This window comes from Gorilla gorilla, chromosome 19 (assembly GCF_029281585.2).
Source record: "Gorilla gorilla gorilla isolate KB3781 chromosome 19, NHGRI_mGorGor1-v2.1_pri, whole genome shotgun sequence".
NCBI classification, from domain to species: domain Eukaryota; kingdom Metazoa; phylum Chordata; class Mammalia; order Primates; family Hominidae; genus Gorilla; species Gorilla gorilla.
In genome coordinates, this window is record NC_073243.2 from 54,449,290 (window position 1) to 54,468,447 (window position 19,158).

Here is a 19,158-nt window from a genome sequence, read left to right on the forward strand (position 1 = left end):
AATGAGATGTAACATTTTTTATATGTGAACTCTAATTTTCTTATCTTGTATGTCCACAGGTCTTGAAATCCTCCTTCATATAGGCTGTGAATATTTGTAGGAGATTTGGTTTAGCTAGTCTTTAATAAACTCTTTCTATATTGAAGAATCCAAGAATCAGCAGGGGTGGGGGAAATGTCACTCTGAATTCTCTCAGACTAATAATAATTACTGAGAATCTTCCAAATACATCCAGCAAGCTTCATTGATTTACTAGTCTGGAGAGCATTTTAACTTTTACATAACACTGAAGTATTTATACTTTGAAAAAACTTTAAGGTCAGGCGCAGTGGCTCATGCCTGTAATCCTAGCACTTTGGGAGGCTGAGGTGGGCAGATCACCTGAGGTCAGGACTTTGAGACCAGCCTGGCAAAGGTGAAACCCCATCTCTACTAAAAATACAAAAATTAGCCAGGTGTGGTGGCAGGTGCCTGTAATCCAGCTACTAGGGAGGCTGAGGCAGGAGAATGGCTTGAACTCTGGAGGCGATAGTTGCAGTGAGCCGAGATCACACCACTGCACTCCAACCTGGGTGACAGAGTGAGACTCTGTCTCAAAAAAGAAAAAAAAAGAAAAAACTTCAAGAGTAAAAAATTATATATTGAGCTAACTTTATCCTTCAGACCAAATCAACTATTCCATAAGAAAAAGCATATTGTTTTAATAAGGATTTGTACATATTATATCTGTCTTTAACTTCCACACAGCATCTCATTTCATGATTATTATTTTATTAAACAGTTTTTTTTTGTTTAACAAACAAAAAACTGGTGACAGTCTCGCTCTGTCACCAGGCTGGAGTGCAGTGGTGTGATCTCGGCTTACTGCAACCTCCGCCTCCCGGATTCAAGCGATTCTCCTGCCTTAGCCTCCTGAGTAGCTGGGACTACAGGCACGCACCACCATGCCCAGCTAAGTTTTGTTTTAGCAGAGACGGGGGTTTCACTATGTTGGCCAGGATGGTCTCATCTTGACCTTCTGATCTGCCTGCCTAGGCCTCCGAAAGTGCTAGAATTACAGGCGTGAGCCACCACACCCGGACTTAAAACAGTTTTTTATTTATGAATTTTAGGTGATTTTCAGTTTTTACTCATTATAAATGACATCTCAGTGAACATCCTTGTACATGTATTTGCAAATACATCTATAGTATATAATTCCTATAATGGAATTGCTGGATCAGAGAGGCAATAACCTGGAGGGTATTAAGGAACTATCTAAAACAGGCTGTGTAAATTTATGGTCCTCACAGTGTATAAAAGCAATAACAGTTACCTTTAACTTCAAAAATTAAATTTGTTTCCAACCAGTGAAGTACAGAAAAAAATTAAATTTGGAATACAATGATTTTAACTTCTTTCGGGTAAACAAAATAAGAACTTACCTCGTTCACTTCCACTGCCACTTCTGCTTTGAGAAGTATCACCATTACCTGTAAGGCATTGTTTCGCAACATATTTAGATAAAACACAGCTGCTGCTCAAACACACAAACCATGTTGTTATTTCTATTCAACAAAGTTATTACTTAGGAATCCTGGTCCTTTAACCCATCCATCTCTTAATTTTAGATTTAACTTCTTTTTTTTTTTTCAAGTCTCACTCTATCACCAAGGCTGGAGTGCAGTGGCGTGATCTTGGCTCACTGCAACCTCCATCTCCTGGGTTCAACCAATTCTCGTGCCTCAGGCATCTGAGTAGCTGGGACTACAGGCACACACCACCACGCCCAGCTAATTTTTGTATTTTTAGTAGAGATAGGGTTTTGCCATGTTGGCCACGCTGGTCTCGAACTCCTGGCCTCAAGTGATCCACCTGCCTCAGCCTCCCAAACTGCTGGGATTACAGGCATGAGCCACCACACCTGGCCTCTACGTTTAACTTTAATTTTAACCTCATTTGAACATTTTTCATCAATTGTGTTTTCATTTTCACTTCAACTCACACAAATCCTTTTCCCCTAACTCAGAATCCTTTATTCCTCTAGTTAATAATTCACACCTCAAATTAACTGGTAGATAACACAGAATAAATAATTCACATCACACAAATTTTATAAGGGAGACAAAATTGTCCACATATTTTTACCTACAGATCTAAAAGCAGAGAAAATCATAAGCCAAACTAGTATACTTTAACATATATATTAGGTTTACTAATCCTAGTGCTAAAAACATACATCAGTAACTAATATTCAGTAATAAGTTCTATTTCTCACCTGTGCCACTTAATACTGGTCTTCTAGAACCAAAAAGGCCACCAGTGCGCTGCATACATTCGTCTGGGTCTAAGTCATTATCTTGATTTGCAGAAAGTAAAATTAGATTACATTACTTTGAAGAAGTTTTTTAATCGTTCAGTAAACAGAAAAAAATCAAGTTATGGTATCAGAAGTTAAAAGATGCAGGGTAAAATAGAAAAATACTATCCTATTAAACTAATTAAACTAAGTTAAACTATTCTATTAAACCAAGTTAAACTAAGTATTGTGCAAAGGAATTCTCTACAAATAATGTCCTTCAATGATAAATTACTTCCTCAAAATGTATTTAAAATATTTCATAAAATAAATTAGGGCCAGTGCTATGCCAAAATATGATACAAGCAAGTTAAATCTCTAGAAATTCCCTGAGAAACTTCACATTGCATCATTTCACTACTTATTCTTCAAAATAGCACCCCTTGCTCCCACTGTTGCCAAATCAAACCTTACCAGTCCTGCACAGTAACCCTTCAAAATCCCTAAACTTCTGTGAAAGTGACAATTCACTAGTCTGCTATGCATCTATTAAATCATTATTACAAATTTATGTTTTTAGCTTCCAAAACCGTAAATCTGTTCTCCTCTGTTAAGAGGCACATACATTCCAACAGTGACCTCTGAAGTCAGTACCTTATCTCTAAAAAATGATGGCTGGAAAAATTTAAGGTAGAAAGCCACACTGGTGAAAGAAGGTATGTGGGGAGGTAAAGCCACATAGAAGGTCACCTGTTTATAAGGTCAGCCATATTATCAAAGCTCTAAAACAATGAATAGTATGTAATATTAAAGTACTGAGTCACTCAAACTTATTTTTTAAATTCATATATTTCAACTTAACCAATATGCAATTAAATCTCTCTAAAAAATAATGTTATATACAATGTGGTGATTAATGTGTATTAGTCACTGAGCTAAGCTATTCTCATATAATCCTCATAACAACCTTCTTTGATACGTATTTTTTTTTAATCATTTTCTTTTTAACAGTTCATGAAGCACATCATTTGCAAATCCAGTACTAACTTGGACTTCCTAGACCAAATCCTCCACGGCAACCTCGGAAACTACCTCTTCCACCTCTTCTGTATGGCCCTGAAGCTTCTGAATTATTTCCATCTCGATAGCCTATAATGTTAAAACACACACAAGAACAACACAAAACAACAACAAAGAAATCTTGGGGACATGGTCAAATTTAATTTAAGCCTTGAATAATTCAGTAAGTTTAAACAAGTGTTTTAAGGCATTGTTGTCAAAAAGAAATGACATTTTGACCTATTAAGTGTTCAATTTTACTAATATAAATAGATATGGCTACAATTTTTTAAAACCTCACTGCTTGCTTTGAGAATCGAGTCTAAAAATCACCTAAAGGAAAAAGTAGCACTTGAATTAAAACACTAAAAGTCACCAAAACTGCACCATTAACTGGATTTCCACAATGCACAAAAGAATTAAATAAATCCTAGGCTTGTATCTGCTCCATATAGAATATAGTAAACATCTTACTCAAAGCACAGACATGCAGGCACATATAAAGTCTGATTTCCAGGTAAGAACAATTTTTAATTGAATTGAATACCAAAAGATTAGTAGAAACAGTTCAAGTAAAATTTAATTGCACATAGAGCAGACTCATAGGGCAGACTCATAGGGCAGAACCAGATTAATGCAAAACCAAAGTGCCAACTGGGCAGGAAATAGAGACTGTTCCGTTTGTAAACTTGCAACTATTTACACTTAAAGAGAATGATGAATAAAGATAAATTCTATATATGCTATTTCTGAATATCAGAGTATATGTATTTTAAAACCTATTTAAAAATGAAACAAAACTCTTCAAAAAAAATGTATCTTCTGGAACCTTTTCTGTAAAGGTATATTTTCATGAAAGTAAAAGAACACATATGTAAGTTAAAAATATAATAAAATGAAAGCTTATCTCCACTGCCCAGCTTAAGACTAAAATGTTTCCAATATATTTGCAGCCCATGTTTTTCTTTTGCCCCTATGCTTCTCTTCTCCCTGAGCACTCCTTCCAACTAACATCCAACAAGCCAATATCCTGAATAGCTTTTCATTTCCTTGCTCTTAATTTTATCAACTATGTACTTAGCCTTAAGCAACATATTAGTGTTATGTTAGAGTTTTACGAACTAAATGGAACTAACATATCTTCTTCCACATCTTTTTTTTTTTTTTGAGGCGAAGTCTCACTCTGTCACCCAGGTTGGAGTGCAGTGGCATCATCTCGGCTCACTGCAACCTCTGCCTCCAGAGTTCAAGCGATTCTCCTGTCTCAGCCTCCCAAGTAGCTGGGATTACAGGCATGAACCAACATGCCCGGCTACTTTTTGTATTTTCAGTAGAGACGGGGTTTCACCATGTTGGCCAGGCTGGTCTGGAACTCCTGACCTCAGGTGATCTGCCCACCTCAGCCTCCCAAAGTGCTGGGATTACAGGCGTGAGCCACAGCGCCTGGCCCCACGTCTTTTTCCTTTTATTCAACTTTGTTGACATATGAAACTATTTCATTTACTTTTACTGCTGAACACTCTATTCTATCTGTTTCTATTTCATTTATGTCTACTACCTTTTTTATTTGAGTTTTCTCCCTTCTAACTACTTGGCTTGAACACTTAACTCATTATTTTTTCTGAGAAAAGAAATATTTAAACTATTTTTAATCTAGTCTTCTTCCTACAAAGCTCTGTCCTACTAGATTTCCTCTATTAGCAAGTTTTACATTTTATCCTTTCTCTGATGCATTTAAGCCTATAAAATTTCCTCTAAGAGGCAGCTGCTTTAGCTATATCCTCAAAGTTTTCATGTGCTCTGTTCTTACTGTTATTAAATTCTAAATATTTCAGGATTTCCATATGAACTGTTATTCATAAACTGAGAAATTCAGTTTCTAAATCATGAAGGTTAGACTTATTGATTTATTTTAATAAGAGAACATGACCTATGATATATTTATCATAGGTCATCCTTAAAACATGATCAAATTGTACATATTTTCCATACATGCTGGAAAAATATATGATTTATAATTTTAGAGTATATGATTCCAAACAAATATTAAATCAAGCTGAGTAAGTGGCATTCAGATCTTCTATATTCTTATTAATCTCTGTTCTGCTGTCTCAACTTACTAGGATTTGCGAATTTTTCCTTATGTCTATTTTCCTTTGTGCATCTTAGGATATTGTTAGATTAGAACCATGTTCAGAACTATAATGCCTTCCTGATGAATTTATCCTTAATAATTCTACCTTACAGTATACTTTGTCACTATTTCTATTCAGCTTTGAGTTACTGAACACTTTTTTCTCTTTACTTTTAAGTTTCAGGGTACGTGTGCAGGATGTGCAGGTTTGTTACATAGGTAAACGTGTGCTATGGTAGTTTGCTGCACCTGTCAACCCATCACCTAGGTATTAAGCCCAGCATGCATTAGCTCTTTTCCCTAATGCTCTCTTCCCCCGCCTGCCCTCCCCCGACACCTACAGCACCTAGTATTCCTAGGCAGTCTCCCATCCAAGTACTAACCAGGTCCAACCCTGCTTAGCTTCCAAGATCAGACGAGATCGGACACGTTCAGGGTGGATGGCCATAGCCTATTTTCTAATTAAAAAAAAAATTTTTTTTTTGTAGAGACAAGATTTAGTTGCTCAGGCTGGCCTTGAATTCCTGGCCTCAAGAGATCCCTCCCATGTTGGCCTGCCAAAATGCTAGGATTACAGGCATGAGCCACCATGCCTGACCTCTTTACTTTCAACTCCATATTGAAATATGCTTACCTATATTATGATTACTGATACATAGGTCTTTTATTTCTACAATCTTTGTGTTTTCTCTTTACAGAGTTTTTTCAATGCTTTTTGTTCTCCTTTCTGTCCTGTTTTCCCCAAATGGTAAAGCTATGTATTTTATTTTTTACCAATTTTCACCACGAATATTTAGGAAATAAACTATTTTCAATCTAGCTTCCTTCCTACAAAGCTCTGTCCTTCTATTGGATTTCCTCCATTAGCAAGTTACACATTTTATCTTATCCCTTCTCTGATTACCCTTCATTTTACTTATGAAATATTTTTCCTTTCAACTGAGCTGGCAAGAATTTCAGTCTTTTCATTTGCTAGTATTTTAATTCACTTTTGTTTCTGGAACCCCTAAATTAATAGTCATTATTGCTAGTTTATATAGTCAATACTTATTTAAGTTTACCAATATGTTTACCTGTTTTACATATCTTTTTTTTCGCTCATCATGGCTTCTTGTTTCCTACGCCTTTCTTCCTGCAATCAGTTGTCTTACTACTGTATACAATTTAGTAGTTCTTACTCAACAGTATGAGAGTATTAAACACCATTTTTATCTGAATGGCATTATTTCTCCCTGGCACCTAATTATCTGAATATAGCTATTTGGGTTCAGAGCTATTCTCCTTCAGCATTCTGAATATACTATGCTATTACATTCTGAAATCTACCTTTACTGAAGAAAATTCTGTTGTGAATATAATGTTCTTCTAAAGGTGACTCTACCTTTTTTCTCTAGTAGTTTTATAGGTTTTAAAAAATCTTTGTAATACTATAATTTCAATACATGCATAAGGGTATGAATTTTTTAATTTTATTTGCTGAGGACTCTTGTGCCTCTCTAACTCTGGAAAAGTCTCATCTATTCTCTTTGAATATTCTTCTTTCCTGTCCTTCTCCCATTTTCTGGCCACTCCTCAGGAGACAGTCATATGTTGAACCACAGGTCTTAGTCTATCTTCCATACCTTATTTATTAACCACTCTCGTGTTTTCCATTTCCAAGTTTAGAGAATTTCCACAGATTTATCTTTGAATTAATTCATTCTCTTCATCTGTGTTTAATCTTTACCTTTAATCACTCTGTTCTTTTCTTTAAGTTTCTAAAAATTCAAATTGAGTCCTTTTCTTGTTTTTTGTTTTTTTGAGACAGAGTCTCATTCAGTCACCCAGGCTGGAGTGCAGTGGCGCCATCTCAGCTCACTGCAACCTCCACCTCCTGGGTTCAAGTAATTCTCCTGCCTCAGACTCCGAGTAGCTGGGACTACAGGGCTGCACCACCACGCCCAGTTAATTTTTGTATTTTTAGTAGAGACGGGGTTTTTAACATGTTGGCCAGGTTGGTCTCAAACTCCTGACCTTAGGTGATCCACCCACTTCGGCCTCCCAAAGTGCTGGGATTACAGGTGTGAGCCACTGCGCCCGGCCAACATTAACATATTTCTTAAAGTAACCTGAGTCCTCCCAGAAGGTATAGTCTGCATTTCATAAGGGACAGCTGACAATCTAACTCTTAAAGATGTTTGGTGACAATATCTTCAGAAAGAAATTAGCTTATAAATCATCTAACCTTTGTATAAAAGAAAATGGAACATCTTTTATTACTTTTAAAAAAATACTTACCAGATAGTTATTATATTTCTACATACTAATGAATAAAATGAAAACACTAAAATGATATGTATCACTGACATCAGCAAAAATGGCCAAGTAAGGAACTTTAAATTCCACTACTCCAAAAAGGCAAGGAAAAAAATGGGCAAGAACTGTCAGAATTAACTTTTTCCAAACTCTGGAAATGAATAAAAGGCTTGAAGCAACGCAGGGAATTTTTTTTTTTTAAACAGCAAATTTCGCAGCATTTTAACTTACCTAGTTCCATCTCCCAGCAACTCAACTTGTAAGTATATAACCAAAAGATTTGAAAACAGGGACTCAAACAGATAACTGTAGGTGAATGTTCATAGCGGACTTACAATAGTCAGAAAGAAGAAACAATCCAAGTGTCCATCACATGGATAAACAAAATGTGGTAAATACATTATATTATTCAACCATATAAGAAATGTAGTTTTGATGCATGCTACAACATGGATGAACACTGAAAACAAGATGCTAAGTAAAATAAGCCAAATACGACAGGACAAATATCATACGATTCCACTTGTATGAAATACCTAAAATAGACAAATTTCATAGAGAACATGGAATAGAGGTTACCAAAGACCAGGGTTAAGGGAGTATACAGGGAATTGTTGTCTAACGGAATACAAAGTTTCTATTTGGGTGATGATAGTGACGACAGAATACTGTGCACTTAATGCCAAAAATTATACACTTAAGAATAGTTAATATGGGAAATTTTATGTTATAGAGATCTTACCACAAAAAAGCTCAAAATATCCCAAGTTTCATGAAAACTATTAATCTATAAATCCAAGAAGCTCAACTCCAAGGAGGGTAAACCCAAAAAGATCCACATCTAGACACATCAATATAAAACATCAACAGATGGTGCTAGGACAACTGGGTATCCATATGCAAAAGAATTTGGACCCCCACCCTACACCATCTATAAAAATGAATTCAAAATGCATCAAAGACTTAAGTGTAAGAACTAAAACTATAAAATTCTTAGAAGGAAACAAAGGAAAAAGTCTGCATGACTCTGGATTAGGCAACAGTTTTCTAGTTATAACACCAAAAGAACATAAAAAGATAAACTGGGTTTGATAAAAATATTAAATTTTAGTGTTTCAAAGGGTACTATCAAGAAAGGGAAAAGACAACCCACAGGAGGTTATTAAACATTTGCAGGCCAGATGCAGTGGCTCACACCTGTAATCCGAGCACTTTGGAAGGCCAAGAAGGGAGAACTGCTTGAGCCCAGGAGTTTGAGACAAGCCTGGACAACATAGTGAGACCCCATCCCTACAAAAAATAAAGAAATTAGCTGGGCATGGTGGCACATGCCTATAGTCCCAGCTACTCAGGAGGCTGAGGTGGGAGGACAGCTTGAGACCAGGAAGTTGAGGCTGTCGTGAACCATGACTGTGCCACTGCACCCCAGAGTCTGGGTAACAGAACGAGACTCTGTCTCAAAAACAAAAAAAAAATTAGATAAATTAAAAAAAAATAAACATTTGCAAATCAGGTAGCTGATGATACTCATATTGAGAATATATAAATAAATCTTAGAACATAAAAAGACAACCCAATTGTTAAAATGAGTGAAGGATCTGAAAGACATTTCTCCAAAGATATACAAATGGTCAATAAGCATATGAAAAGCTGCTCAACATCACAGTCATCAAAAAATGCAATCAAAACAACAATAAGGGCTGGGCACTGTGGCACACATGCCTGTAATCCCAGCATTTTGGGAGGCTGAGGCAGGCAGATTGCTTGAACTCAGGAGTTCAAGATCAGCCTGGGCAATGTAGTGGAACCCGATCTCTAAAAAAATACAAAAATTAGCAGGGCATGGTAGTACACGCCTGTAGTCCCAGCTACACAGAGGGCTGAGGTGGAAGGATTATTTGAGCCTGGGAGGTTAAGGCTGCAGTGAGCCAAATTGTGACAGAGCCCTCCAGCCTGGGTGAGAGTAAGACCCTGTCTCAAAAAAATAAAAAAACAAAAAACCCACAATGAGATACCACTTCACACTCAGTAGAATGGCTATAATTAAAAAAACACCAGTAATAACTAGTATCGGTGGATGTGGAGAAATCAGAACCCTCATAACACTGAGGGTGGGAATATAAAATGGTACAGCTACTATAGAAAATAATTTGGCAGTTCCTCAAAAAGTTAAACATTAAGAGTTAGCACATGACACAGCAATTCCACTCCTAAGTATATACTCCAGAAAAATGAAAACACAGGTTCACACAAAAACTTGTACACAAATGAATATGGCAGCATTAGCCATGATAGCCCAAAAGTGGAAACAACTCAAACATTCATCAGCTGAAGAATAAACAAATGTGATGTAACCACACAACAGTAGAGCTTTCATGAATGGAATTAGTGTTCTTATAAAAGAAGCCCCAGAGAGCTGCCTGGCCTTATCCACCATGTGAGGACACAGAGAGAAGACACCATCTATGAACCAGGAAATGGGCCCTCACCAGACACTGAATCTGCTGGTGCCTTGATCTCAGACTTCTGACTCTCCAGAACTGTGAGAAATAAATTTCTGTTGTTTACAAAGCTACCCAGTTTATAGCATTTTGTTATAGCAATGCAAATTAAGATAGCTTTTTCTTCTGGAAATTGATTAAGCTGATTCTAAAAATCACACAGGAATGCAAAGGACTAAAAATAACAGGCAATCTTGAGGTTTTTCATTTGTTTTGTGTTGTTATAAAGGAATACCTGAGACTGGATAATTGAAAAAAAAAGGTTTATTTGGCTCAAGATTTGATATCTGAAAATGTTCAAGACTGGGCATCTGGGAAGAGCCTCAGGCTGCTTCCACCCATGGCTGAAGGTGAAAGGGAGCTGGTGTGTTCAGAGATCATATGATGCAGAGGAAGTAGAGGGTACCAGGCCCTTTTAACAACTAGCTGTCAAGGGAACTAACAGGCAACTCACTCAACAGCCCCACAAGGAAACAGGTCTATTCATGAGGGATCTGCGCCCCCATGACCCAAATACCTCCCATTAGACCCTACCTCCAACTCTGGGAATCAAATTTCAACATGAGAAGGACAAACATCCAAACCATAGCACTTAAAAAACAAGCACTTGAAAGACTTACAATGCGAGATATCAGGACCTATTATGAAACCACAGTAATTAGATTATGGGGCAATGGTACAAAAATAGAAAAACTGACTAACGGAATAAAACCTAGAGAAACAGATACACATATATAAGCCACCTAATTTAGGACAAAGGCAGCCCTGTAGTGCAGAGTGGAAGGGACAGTCTTTTCAGTAAGTGATACTAGGTCAACTGAACATCTATATGGAAAAAAAAGTATATTGATTCCCACATTATATACAAAAATAAATTCCAGATTAACGACAATTACTTTTTTTTGTTTTAGACGGAGTCTCTCTCTGTCGCCCAGGCTGGAGTGCAGTGGCGCAATCTCAGCTCACTGCAACCTCTGCCTCCCGGGTTCAAGCGATTCTTCTGCCTCAGCCTGCCGAGTAGCTGGGACTACAGGCGTGCGCCCCGCTAATTTTTGTATTTTTAGTACAGACGGGGGTTTCACCATATTGGCCAGGCTGGTCTCGAACTCCTGACCTTAAGTGATCTGCCCGCCTCCCAAAGTGCTGGCATTACAGGCATAAGCCACCGCGTCCGGCCTATCTGTATGTACTATTCTTGCAACTTTTAAGTTTTAAATCATTTACAAATAAAAAGGTAAAAGTAAAGATACTCAACAGAAAAATGGGCAAATGACTTGACAAAAGATGTCCAGATGTCCAAATGGCCAATAAACATAAGAAGTGCTCCACATTCCATTAGTCCAAAAAAACAGAAATTTAATACAAAATGAGTACACCACCACACAACCAGCAGAATGGTTAAAAGGAGAGAAAAAGAAAATACCAAGCATTGGTTAGAATGTGAGTGTATCTTAATTTAAACGCTGAAAACATTTGACAATACTATTAAAGCCAAAAATATATATAGCCTATGACCTAGCAATTCTTCTTCTGAGTATGTACTAATGACAACCAAAAGAATACTAGAATGTTTACAGAAGCACTTTCACAATGGCCCCAAACTGGAGGTAATCCAAATACCTATCACTAATAGAAAAACAGTAAAACAAAAGAATACTAAACAGTAATAATGATCTACAATTGCAACAAACACACTAAGAAGGTAAACATAAAACACTACATACTATATGATTCCATTTATACCAAGTATAAAAATAGACGAAATTATCGTATGCTGTTAGAAGTCATAACAGAAGTTTTGGGGCTAATGAGTCATTAGTGAGTAAAAAATGAACATGAAAAGGGGCTTTTGAGGTGCCAGTAATTTGTATTTCATGACCTGAATGCTGGTGAACACACTGAACTCAAGTGAGTTCAGTTTGTGAAACATAATTGAACTATACACTTATGGTATGTGTACCTGTCTACATATTTTAATATAAACATATATACACACGTGTATTTTCTGAGTGACCCCTATATGCAAACTTCCTATCCTCAAATGTATACATCTACAGAGAATGGAAATCAGGGATACCCTGAAAAATGGCTGTGCCCCTGCTAATTATCCTACACTAATCTGTAAGTCAGGACCAAGCACATAGAGCTGCAAATGGTTTCGACTGCCTCATTTAAATATGAATTAAATTGATTTAAAGTAAATGTTAATAGTACAAAAGATATTCACTGGTCTGAAGAAAAAAATTTCAAATATGAGCTACGTTTTAGGAACATTAAGTGCCAAAAATTGCTTGTTAAAAAAAATATGGTAAAAGATGAGTCTTGTTTTTTCTTAGCTTAACTTTCTCCCCACCACCACCCCTCTCCACAATTATCTTAAGAAGTAATTAAGGAGACAGTCTTCCCTCATTCTGAAATCCACAAGTCCTACCTTCACTAGGGAGGGCCTAATTCAGCCAGCTACCTACCTAACAGGCAAAGGAAAAGAATGTCTCCAAGGTGCCGCAAAAACACTGATGTATCTGATTACTATGTAGTTCCAAACAATAAAACCTCTTATCATAGATTTGCACATCCTTAGCAATTTTATAGTAAGTTCACTATATTCTTCATACGTTTTGTTGTCATTGCTATTTTAACATGACTGCCCATATATAATCAAGAATTAGGCATGGTAATTTTTGATACAATCTCATCTCAAATTCAATAGAAGCTGAATTACCAGAGTATGGTGAAATACAGCTAGACTTGAACAAAAAATAATCTACAATTTCTTCCCCCCTCAAATTTCCAATGGCTCTATTCAGAGACAAAGACATCCCCAGTTCATCTAAACTGCAACTGACCAAGATTCACACTGTCCCTCTTCTGTAATTTATAGCACATTCTGGAGATCATAGGGGGGAAAAAAAACACAACCAACAGATCCAGTGACATTAGAAAGTAAAACAAGGACAGGCACAGTGGCTCATGCCGGTAATCCCAGCACTTTGGGAGGCTGAGGCGGCAGCTCACCTGAGGGTCAGGAGTTCCAGACCAGCCTGGCCAACATAGTGAAACTCCATCTCTACTAAAAATACAAAACTTAGCCAGGCATGCTGGCACATGCCTGTAGTCCCAGCTACTAGAGAGGGTAAAGGCACAAGAATCACTTGAACCTGGGAGGTGGAGGTTGCCGTGAGCCAAGATCACACCACTGCACTCCAGCCTGGGTGACAGAGTGAGACTCTGTCTCAAAAAAAAAAAAAAGTAAAAGAAGGCATTATTTTTGTGCTCTCTATTCTGTTCCACTGGTCTAGGTATCTGGTTTTGGACCAGTACCATGCTGTTTTGGTTATTATAGCCTTGTAGTATAGTTTGAACTCAGGTAATGTGATGCTTTCCAGCTTTGTTCTTTGTGCTTGGGATTGTCTTGCCTATTCATGCTCTTTTTTGGTTCCATATGAATTTTAAAATTGTTTTTTTCTAATTCTGTGAAGAATGTTATTGGTAGATTGGATCTGTAAATAGCTTTGGGCAGTATGGCCATTTTAACAATATAGTGGATAGGAATGCTACTGATTTTTGTACATTGATTTTGTATCCTGAAATTCTGCTGAAGTAATTTATCAGATCAAGGAACTTTGGGGCAGAGACTATAGGGTTTTCTAGGTATAAAATCATACCATCTGCAAACAGGAATTCCACACACCTACAACCATCTGATTTTTGCCAGGGTTGACAACAACAAGCAATAAGGAAAGGATTCCTTATTCAATAAATGGCGCTAGGATAACTGGCTAGCCATATGCAGAAGATTGAAACTGGACCCCTTCCTTAGACCGCATACAAAAATCAACTCCAGATGGATTAAAGAATAACATGTAAAACCTAAAACTATAAAAACCCTGGAGATAACCTCCAAAATACCATTCTAGACACAGGCCCTGGAAAATTCTGTGATAAAGATGCCAAAAGCCACCACAACAGAAACAAAAATTGACAAATGGGACCGAATTAAATGAACAAGCTTCTGCACAACGAAAGAAACTATCAGCAGAGTAAACAGACAACCTACAGAATGGGAGAAAATATTTGCAAACTATGCATCTGACGAAGGCCTAATATCCAGAATCTGTAAGGAAATTAAATGTACAAGCAGAAAAACAAACAACTCCGTTAAAAAGTGGACAATGGACATGGGCACGTTTCAAAAGACAATATACAGCCAACAGGCAGATGAAAAAATGCTCAGCATCACTAATCGTTAGATAAATGCAAATCAAAACCACAATGAGATACCATCTCACACCAGTCAGAATGGTTATTATTAAAAAATCAAAAAATAACAGATGCTGGCAAGCTTGCAGAGAAAAGGGAATGCCTATACACTGCTGGTGGGAGTGTAAATTAGATCAGCCATTGTGGAAAACAGTGTGGCGATTTCTCAAAGAACGTAAAACAGAACTACCATTCGATCCAGCAATCCCATAATTAGGTATATACCCAAAGGAATATAAATAATTCTATCATAAAGTCACATGTACACATATGTTCACCACAGCACTATTCACAAGAGCAAAAACACAGAAATCAACCTAAATGCCCATCAACAGTACACTGGACAAAGGTAATGTGGTATATATGTGCCATGGAATACTAGGCAGCCATAAAAAAGAATGACATAAAGTCCTTTGCAGGAACATGAATGGAGCTCCATTATTCTAAGCAAACTAATGCAGGAACAGAAAGCCAAATACTGAATGTTCTCACTTATAAGTGAGAGCTAAACACTAAGAACACATGGACACAAAGAAGGGAACAACAGACACTGGGGCCTACTTTAGGATAGAAAGTGGGAGGAGGTACAGGATCAAAAAACTACCTATCAGGTACTATGCTTATTATCTGGGTGACAAAATAATCTGTACACCAAAACCCCATGACATGCAATTTACCTAGATAACAAACCTACACATGAACCCCTGAACCAAAAACTTAAAAAAATAAAATAAAAGAGTGAAAGGAGGGGCACCCACTGAATACTCACTCAAATATTATATATTTGAGAAAACATATACCAAAGTATTTTTCTTCAAAGGTTTTCACCATCAGTGTTTTTCATCCAGCTCCTTCAAAATCAGTTTTACCAGTTTAGTGTCCCTGTGTTAAGTACAAATTGTTCCAAAATGTGGTCCTTACCGCCTCTCTTGGAAAACCCTCTGTTCCGTGTTGGATTATCTTCACAGTCATTACTAGACTCTTGAATAAAAATTTAACATGTAAATAGCATTTAATTAACTTAAATGATGCAATATATAAAGAATAGCACTGTCACAAATTAGTAAGAAGACAAAATATTTTCATAAGTTAAAATATAAACATATTTCTTCAAATAATTTTAACAGATATATAAAGACATTACTCAGAGTCGATTCCCTATACGAATCACCTCATGTATCTAAATATTAAATGTTTATTATATGAAATTGAGAACCTACTATTTGCCAAGCATTATACTATGCAAAACAAAACAAAACAAAAAATAAGAATTTCATAAATTTCAGTTTGACCAAAAATGATTTCAGGAACATCTAAGCTATTAAGTAATCAAGTGGTTCTCACATAAGGTCCATAGACCACTAGACTCTTCTATTTATAATATCGTATCTTTTCTGTAATTTACTTTTTTTTTTGGAGATGGAGTCAAGCTGTATTGCCCAGGCTGGAGTGCACTGGCACAACCTCTGCTCACTGCAACCTCCGCCTCCCGGGTTCAAGCGATTATCCCCACCTCAGCCTACCGAGTAGCTGGGATTACAGGCATGTGCCACCATGCCTGGCTAATTTTTGTATTTTTAGGAGAGATGCAGTTTTGCCATGTTGGCCAGGCTGGTCTTGAATTCCTGAACCTCAGGTGATTCGCCCACCTTGGCCTCCCAAAGTGCTGGGATTACAGGCGTGAGCCACCGCACCCGGCCAATTTACCATTCTTAATAAACTCAAGACATTTGTGCTTTCTTAAATATATGCAAACTTTTCCCCATTCATCCTAATGAAATAATTTGGGGATATCCTAGCATCTCCATTTTTGATATTAATAAGTAACATTCCCAGAGTTTTAAAATAGTAGTATGAGAGATTACTATACTGAAGGCTGCCTGAAAACTACCTGGAGAGTTGGTTAAAAATAAATTCCTAGGCCCCATTCCCAGAAATGTTTATTCTGAAAGGAATGATTTTTCGAAATGTAAAAGTTCTATGTTATTACTATGACATCAAGCTTTCCAGAAGATTCCAAAAAAAGTCACATTTGGGAATACAAAGATGGTTTCAAGGGATCTTTGTACATGTCATTAATATTTAATATCTGGGAACATTAAGTCAAAATAATGACAGCAAGTGACTAAACAGCTTGCAGGTTATTAGCTAAGTTCCTGTGTAAAAGTCCCAATCCATTTAACAACTAATAATGTTCTACAATAAACAGTGACCCAAAGCTCTTGTTGCAGTCTCCTATTTCAGCTGCAGCTGACAACTGACAAACAACCCTGAAGAGCCATTAACAAGACAACTTTCTGGAAAGTAGGACTTAATACAATGTAGAAGGGCAGGAAAGAAATAAGTTTTGAGAAGTTGGCCCTGGAATAACAATGATGATAACTAATATTTACTGCTTTCGAGAAAAACAAAACAACAACAAAAAAAACTACTAATCTGGGACCTGGCAAGGGAAAGAGTCTCACAATATCTTTGGCCAATTATTTCCCTAAAATAAACCTACAGTTATTTTGATCACAGTGGGAATAAAAATAGACAACATTAAGAGAAGTTGGGTGATGGGTACATGAAAAACCTCTGTACTATTTTTGCAACTTCTTATGAATAAAACTATTTCAAAATAAAAAATTACTTTAAAAAATAAGTGATCTCTATACAGTTAGGAAATAAAGCTAAGCACAAACAAAAATGAGATAATGATACCAAGATTAGTTACAACCTATTAATTACATAAAAATAACATATGGCCTGGCGCAGTGGCTCATGCCTGTAATCCTAGCACTGTGGGAGGCCGAGGCGGGCAGATCACGAGGTCAGGAGTTTGAGACCAGCCTGGCCAATGTGATGAAACCCCGTCTCTACTAAAAATACAAAAAAAAAAAAAAAAAAAAATTAGCCGGGCGTGATGGTGGGCTCCTGTAATCCCAGCTACTCAGGAGGCTGAGGCAGGAGAATCACTTGAACCCTGGAGGCAGAGGTTGCAGTGAGCCAAGATTGTACCACTGCACTCCAGGCCAGGTGACAGTGCAGGACTCCGTCTCGAAAAATAATAATAACAACACATAAAGTATGTACCTGGCCGTGTTCTAAATGTATCACATGTATTAACTTTAGTCTAAAGTTTCACAAAAACCTTGTGAAGTAGATATAATCATCATTATACAAATAGAGAAAATGAAAAGCAGAAAGTTACAGGCTTTTTCAAGATAATACAATTGCCAGGAGGAGGATCTGAGTCGCACACCTAGGTGTTCAAATCCAGTATCTGAGTTCCTTACCACTACAATATACCAGCTTAAGCAAAGTAGATGACAGGAGAAAAAAATTTAAAAACATACTATCCATTTGTGTCCAGAGTAAAAAGCTTCTATTGTGAGCTCAGAACTGGGCTTGCTAACAACTGAGACAATGAATGAATTCAATCCATATATATATATATTTTATTATTATTTTTTTTTAGGGGAACTAAAAATGAAAAAAGAAGAAAGTAGATCAAAACAAAGCAAGCAGGCCACTTCGGAGAGAAGTTCTCTCAAGTGCCATGAGAAACTGGAATTTGTATTCAAAAGCTCCCTGGCCCACCATCTCTACAAAGGGGTCAAGTAGGTAGAAAGGTCTGTGTATAAGTAGAAATGATCTTGAATATTAAATGAGTTAAAAGTTAAGAGATCAGAATAGAAACACATAGAAATGGAAAAGAATAAAAATGATGGTATTTTTCTTCTCTCACAAATACTAGTTCTACATCATATATGTTTTCATTTGAATGGGATAGGAGAAAAAAAGAGAAGTAGGGAGAAAGAGACTGGCAATAGTTTGGAGAAACAGTCTCATTTGATAATTAAAATCCGGCCTTATACCAAAAGTGTTTTAAGGTGATCAGGTCTAGGCTTGGTTTTGACTTTGGGAATCAAAGTGTTTAATAAGATCAAGCTTCAAATATTTAATGAAGAAAGATAGATGACATCTGAGTGTTTGTCATGAATGTGTCTGGTATTCAGCTGTGTGCTTTTACACGCATTCTCACTTAGTCTGCCTAACCACCTACAAAATGAATACCTTCCATTCTATGGAACAGAAAACTGGCTTAGAAAAATTAAGCAACTTGTTCTACTTCAACTAGCAGGTAGCAAGGCAGAGACATGAAGCCAAGTTTGGCACCCTAAAGTGTTCTATGTTATAAAGATTTCATACATCAATGGTTACCAAACACAGGAGGTATCAGGATCACCATGGATGCTTTTAAATACAGGTTCTAAGGCCTCACCCAAATCGACTCAATCAGATTTGGGAATGCACTGGTTTATCGTAGTCCATCTTCTGGTATCATTATTCTCATCATTCTCTGTATTCCTGTAGAGTGTCAGTACCTTCAATGGAATTGTCTTTAATTTCAGCACTGATTTACATTCTCATGAAACTTTTTCTTAGATTTATTTGAATCTAAATGTGACCCTATACATCACAAACTGTATTTATATAGAGAGTGAAGTTTCACTTCTTGACTACTTCTTTTTACTATCTATCCCCATTTTCTTAAGTTTCAGAGCATTCAAAAGTTGTACCTCATGGATTAAGGCAGATGGCAACAGGCCAAATTAGGATGCCTGAATTCTTCATGTACAAAACAG

The 19,158-nt window shown here is 36.8% G+C and overlaps 1 protein-coding gene and 1 pseudogene across 2 annotated transcripts in view; both read right to left on the minus strand.

Moving 5' to 3' along the window:
* Positions 1–19,158, minus strand: part of DDX4 (DEAD-box helicase 4) — an 82,481-nt gene that overhangs the window by 38,878 nt on the left and 24,445 nt on the right. Inside the window, exons 7-10 of one of the 2 annotated variants that reach the window (XM_004058853.4) lie at positions 15,449–15,508; positions 3,326–3,427; positions 2,258–2,338; positions 1,425–1,472 (exon numbers count right to left, since the gene is read on the minus strand). In XM_004058853.4, the coding sequence (XP_004058901.1) occupies positions 1,425–1,472; positions 2,258–2,338; positions 3,326–3,427; positions 15,449–15,508 (291 nt within the window). The remainder of the gene's footprint in view (positions 1–1,424; positions 1,473–2,257; positions 2,339–3,325; positions 3,428–15,448; positions 15,509–19,158) is intronic. The other variant, XM_004058854.3, reaches the window with a different exon arrangement.
* LOC115931308 (uncharacterized) lies at positions 5,806–5,923 on the minus strand (annotated as a pseudogene).